Raw genomic sequence first — 6,133 nt, 5'->3', positions numbered from 1 at the left:
AATGCCATATTTGTCTAGTCCCTGGACATACTATAGGTTGATTTACAGCGACTGCCTGGGCATGAGCAAAAGGACCTTTCTCTTTAATTAGCACGAATGTCCTCAGACCAGAGCACATTCTTCATAAAAATTACCAGGGTCAATGTTTTCTAACAATGATTCTCATTACTTTTTTCTGGGTTTCCAAATCCACTGTGGGTGGCACCTCTGTTATCTGCCACAACGTCAGGTCGATCTGTTCTTTTCTATTTCAGCATCAACCAAAATTAAAAGAGAAGATGCTATCTGGAGACCCAAACTGCCGCAATACTGACTTGTCCGGTCTTAGGGTTGCAAGCAATGCATATGAAGATACTTTTACTTGAAAAGTTTTGGGTGCTGTGATATTTTTTCACAGTCTTTTTAATGGTTTCTCAAGAAAATTTCTTGTGTTGGTGTAAGATGCTTGCAAGTTATTAAGGGGGAAATTATATTCCGCATAATATAAATGGCAAAAAAATATTTAATAGTATTATTGTAAATAGTAAGACACTGTAGCATAGTGTGGAGAGCGAGGGATTTGGAGACCAAGTTTCCACCCTAGCTCTCTGCCTTTACTAGTTGAGACTTTGGGAAAGTCAATTAAATTCTTTGAGCCTCAATTTCTTCATCTGTAATGCTGAGATAAAAATACATACCATCTAAGGTCTTGTGAGGATTAAACACACAGTAGAAACGCTCTAAATGTTTGCTACATAACAGGAACCCTCGTGCACTGTTGGTGGGAATGCAAATTCATGCAGCCACTATGGGAAAACAGTATGAGGCTTGTTCAAAAAATTAAAAGGAACTGCTTTATTACCTAGTGATCCCACTTTTGGGTAAATATCCAAAACACTAATTTGAAAGAATATAGATACTCCTATGCACATATATTTGGCTTTATTTACAGTAGCCAAGATATGAGAGCAACCCAAGTGCCCATCAATAGATGACTGGGTAAAAAAGTGGTGGGGCATATATACTATAGAATATCACTCAGCAGTAAAAAATGAAATCTTACCATTTGCAACAGCATGGAGGGAACTAGAGGGTATTATGCTAAGTGAAATAAATCAGACAGAGAAAGACAAATACCACATGATTTCACTTATATGTGGAATCTAAAGAGCAAAATAAACAAGCAAACAAAACAGAAACGAACTCATAGATACAAAAACAGGCTGATGGCTGCCAGTGGGAAGGGGGTTGGGGGACTGGATGAAAAAGGTGAAGATATTAAGAAGTACAACAGTCACAGGGATATAAAGTACAACATAGGGAATGGAGCCAATAATATTATAATTATACTAGAGGCCCAGTGCACGAATCCGTGTGCCAGTAGCTCGCTGCTGCCCTCCAGTAGCTCTCCGCCCACTGCCCCACCTTTCTGTAGCTCTCTCCTCCCCTCCCCCATAGCTTGCTGCCCTGCCTCTTCCTGTAGCTCCGCCGCCTGCTTGTAGCTTGCTGCCCTACCCTCCTGCTGATCCATGATTCGGTTGTTATGCAGTCGGTTGTTACGTAATGACCATTTGCATATTACATCTTTATTATATAGGATATGGTGTTAGACAGGTACTGGAAATATGGGGTGGGGGGGAACACTTTGCAAAGTATATGATTGTCTAACCACTCTGCTGTACACCTGAAACTAAAACAAAATAATATTGAATCAACTGTAATTGAAAAATAAAATTAAAAAATAATAAAAATGAATGTTTGCTGCATGAGTGAATAGGTGAAAATAGAAGTAAGTGTAATATAGGAAAAAAACGGGGATTGATTCTGGGAAGGAGGCAGATTGCTAAAGAAGGAAGGTCACAAACTTTGGAGCCAGACAGAGGCAAAGTCAAGTGCTGGCTCTTTTCTTAGCATCCCTGGGCCTCATTCCTCATCTGCAATAGCGGGTGGTAATAAACTAAGAATAATCTCCTCATGGAGTCACTGCAAGGCTTAAAGAATGTATGGAAGGCCCTTTGTGAACTGTGGTGGTAAATAGATTTTGGCTACTGGTCTACATCCTCCTACTTCATTCAATGCTGGGGGTCAGCAAGGCTACCCACCCTGATGGTGTCAGGACCAGAAACAATGTTGCCTTCAAATTCTGCATCTCCACATGTGGGGGAAAGACTGTTCTTTCTGAATAAAGTTGCCATGTTTCATTCTAAAACTTGGTTTCAGTGGAGTGTGAGTGTGAGTGTGAGTGTGTGTGTGTGTGTGTGTGTGTGTGTGCGCGCGCGCGCGCGCATCTAGTTCACAGGGAGCTCTGGCAACATCAGGTCTCTGTGTGTATATAGTTGTGTATACAGTTTGCAAAGTGCTTTTAGAATTTTCTCCCCAAGGCAAAAGATAAACTCATTTATTTTAAAATCATCAGCTGGATTGCATTAAATGGAGGGAAAAGCAAAAATGTACACCATCTAGCCATTTGTTAAATTAAACACACTTATTTCTCCTGTTACTTAATTACAAACAGACATAAATACTCTGGATTCTGACATCTCAGATCTTCTTAAATTCTAGTTTGCATTTCAACATGTAACGAAGGGAGGGTCATATTCCAATTTGTGTGTTAAGCAAACCTGAGCGTTACAATTGTAGAGTGGGACCATAATGACTTCACTAAAACAAGACCTAAACTTTTAATTAACCTGCCAAGACAAATTACAAGTCATAACTCACCGGCAACCACCACAGACAGCTGAGACTCAATGCCAGGGCCTCTGGGGGAGAAAGGGATTAATAGCAACATCACCATTGGTCTGCTTTTGCGTTAAAAGAAAAAAGGTATTCATTAAACAATCCCTGTCGCGTGAGGGAAGACAGACAAGTCAGAAAGGCAGCAAGAGAAAGGAGGACGGAGGAGGAGACAGACGGGAGAGAATATTAACAACTTCCATGTAACTGAGTGCTCACCGCACCCGAAGCCCGCACTAGGCTCTTGATAACTGCTCTCTATAATCTTTCCAGTGGAGATGGCAAAGCAACTTCCAAAAAAGAAAAACGAGGCTTAGAGAGGGAGGTGACTGCCCATGGTCACAGGACGGTCGCGAGGCAGGAAGGACAGGAAGGCTGGAAGACCGCACGCATAAGGCATCTGCTTTCAGGGCTCAGCTGAAAGACCATCAGCATCACCTGGGCTCTGACTCTGCCTTATTGGGTCATCATTCACGTGGAAAAGGCCCGGGAGCCCGAATTTTGACCTAGCTTCCCGGGTGATTCCTTCGTACAGCAATGTTTGAGACCACACATAAGATACTAGAACCCCTTGCTACTCAAAATGTGGTCCACCGACGAGCAGCTCAGGTGTCACCAGGCACTGGTTAGAAATGCAGAATCCGGGGACCCACCAAGATCTGCGGAAGCAGAATCGGCATTGGAAGGAGATGCCAGGTGGTTCCTAACACTCTGAGGAGCACAGGAGAGCCCATGGCTCTGAAAGACAGCAGAGGGTGAAGGGAGATGAAGACAGATTTCATCATTTAGGTGAGAACAGGAGAGCCAGAGGGAAAGGCAACACCCTGTCCTTAATTATGACAAAGCCGGTTAGCAAGCTCCGACACACCAAGAGCTGGCAAGGGCACCTGGCTGGACCTACCTTATATTTCTCTAAGAGGCACATCCTAACTAAAAGTCACTTTCTTTGGGGGTTTGTATTAATATCCTTTCATATTTAAGCTGTTGTTACAAATGCAGAATTCTGATTGTATGAGGCCTTAGCTCTGAGCGAGCACGGAACTCTATGCTGGCTGGTGAACGATGCCTTCGAGGAATCAGGCTGTGAGGCCATGAAGCTGGTCCTCAGGCTCCACTCATGACCTGAGAATCGCTCCCCTCAGTTGAGGCTGCCGTGTCCAGAGAGAAAACGAGAACAAGGTCTGGAGTCTGGCAAACCTGCAGTGACAAGCCTAACTGAGTGCGAGGACCAGCCCGGGCTCTCCAGTGACAGAGCGCAATCCCATGTTAGCATCTGGTCACAGTAACCACTGAGCACAGCCTCACAGCCCAGGGTCTCGGGAAACCAAGAGCTGGAGACATAAGTAACGTGTGCAGGGTTGGATCACAGGTGAATGGTGGAGATTCAGAACTTTGCCTCTCGCTCAAAAGGCAGCACGTAGGGAGAAAGCCACAGCATGGCACCCGTCAGGCCTGGCCTGCGGCTGCAGTCTGTCCTGCCAACGGCTGGCTGAACAGAGGAAAGGCCACGCTCATCCTGAGTGACTGAGTGACACAGGGTGTCGGGGTCTGGCTGGGTGTTGGGGGCCAGAGAAGATGATGTCAGAGTCCCTGTTCTTCAGACACTCGGAGACCAGCAGCTGGGACAGACCCTTCCGAACAAGGACAGCCAAGTGGCATTTCCCACATCAGAGCCAAGGCGCCCAATGGCCCCACCCCTGGAACTTAGCCAGGCTGGACTGTTGGGGCCACAGCTATGCAGAGGCTGATAAATCAAGCCTGCATTTAACGGGGAGGTATTCTCGGCGTCAACTCTAAGGGCAAGACTATGAATGAGAGCGAGGTGACCGGGAAATGACTACTGCTGCTCAGAAGAGAGAACCATGGTCTTGCAAGAGTATTAGAAACCAAGGACCAGGTTCAGAGGTTTTATTCAACTTCTTTTTCCCCATCAGGGATTCCCTGCTGAGGACTGAGACAGTTCTGAGGTGGACTCCCAGCCACATAGACCCTGCATTAAGCAGAAGCCTCCTTCCCAAGGGGTCTGGTTAGTGAGCTTTTGTCTTTCCGGAAGTTTTATTTTCTCATAGGAAATGTTTATCTCCAGCCTATGGCACAGCCCTTCCTACACAGACTCAGAAAAATTGGTTTCTGCCTGAACCACTGACCACTGGGTCCTGCAGCACACTGTGGCAATGGGATGAGGGGACACGTTCCACGGAATGTGAGGGTCAAGAGGAGACATTCCTTACAAGAATGCCAGGCTTCCAGATGGCCACAGGCCTGGGAGGGGCCTTGGCTCACTCAGAACCGGGAGCTGTGCCCCCTCCCACTGTGAGGGACGGATGGCGGCAAAGGTGTTAGCACTCATTTAAAACATTAGGGCTCACTCTGTTGGAGAACAGAACATCTCTGTTCCCAACAAAACCCCAACCTGACTGATGACATTGGTCATCCAGCCCTTTGCACTGTCCTCTGTCTGTCTGTCTGTCTCTCTGCCTTTGCCGTGTTTTCTCATCTGCTGGGGGTTGGTGGATCCCAAAGCAAAACAGACAAAAAACAAACAAACAAACAAAAAACTACCATAAAAACCCAAATAATAAATCAGTAAGTTGAACCAAGGGAGACAATAAAAAAAATGAAGGCTTTGGAGAAGTTTCAAGAAGAGAAATGTTGCCTCCATGTGGAAGGTCATCCAGGGTTCCTATGTCACTGTCAGTCCCCCTCCCACCCATGACTTTAAATGTAGCTGCTGGTCCACACACCATGCCACAGACCACACAAGGAAGGCATTGGGCAACAGCCTGGGCTCAGGGCCCAGCCCAGAGTGGCCTTCCAGCCCCTCCTGGCACCCTCTTCCCTCATCTGTCTACAGGTCAGATGGCCTGATGCCAGAGGGCAGGTGGCATCTGCAGCTCTGGGCGGGACACATCCCCCTGTCAGCCTTAGCTCCCAGCATCCTGAGCATCTTCTCACGCAAACAGACAACACCCCACAGACCCCAGAGGGTGGCGGTTCCTTACCAATGGCAGTGGTGAGAAATGAAACCACTTCTGACTCCTTCCCGTCATTGTAAAAAGCTAGGTGCCAGATGCCTGAATCCAAGTACTGGATGAAGCCGGTCTCGTGGCTGGAGGGAGGGACGGCTCCCCGGGACTGGCGCTGGGGCCCCTCCAGGCTCCGTGCCTCCTGGGTCAGGAGCCTCCTTCCATCCAGCAGCTCCACAAAGTCAAACTGAAGTACAGAGAGAGCATGGTTAGTAGCAGATCTGCTTTGCCACAGTGCTGGCTTCTTTCTTCAGCTTCTCCTGTGGAGAACCCAGGGAACACACCTGAGATGGGCAAGAGAGGCTAAAGCCACGTGAAGTTTGATGGACCATCCCCAAGTCCTCCTCAGACCCCATTTTCTCAGGGTAATAGTCTGCTTATATTCTCTTGTG

At 46.9% G+C, this 6,133-nt stretch overlaps 1 protein-coding gene across 6 annotated transcripts in view; it reads right to left on the bottom strand.

The window, feature by feature from the left end:
* The window catches only part of TENM4 (teneurin transmembrane protein 4), a 498,342-nt gene that overhangs the window by 178,271 nt on the left and 313,938 nt on the right, over nucleotides 1-6,133 (bottom strand). For all 6 annotated transcript variants that reach the window (XM_006759877.2, XM_015561430.1, XM_015561431.1 and 3 more), the window contains one exon: nucleotides 5,718-5,928. In XM_006759877.2, the coding sequence (XP_006759940.1) occupies nucleotides 5,718-5,928 (211 nt within the window). The remainder of the gene's footprint in view (nucleotides 1-5,717; nucleotides 5,929-6,133) is intronic.

This window comes from Myotis davidii, unplaced genomic scaffold (genome assembly GCF_000327345.1).
Source record: "Myotis davidii unplaced genomic scaffold, ASM32734v1 scaffold916, whole genome shotgun sequence".
Lineage (NCBI taxonomy): Eukaryota > Metazoa > Chordata > Mammalia > Chiroptera > Vespertilionidae > Myotis > Myotis davidii.
This window is presented reverse-complemented; position numbering and strand designations above follow the sequence as displayed.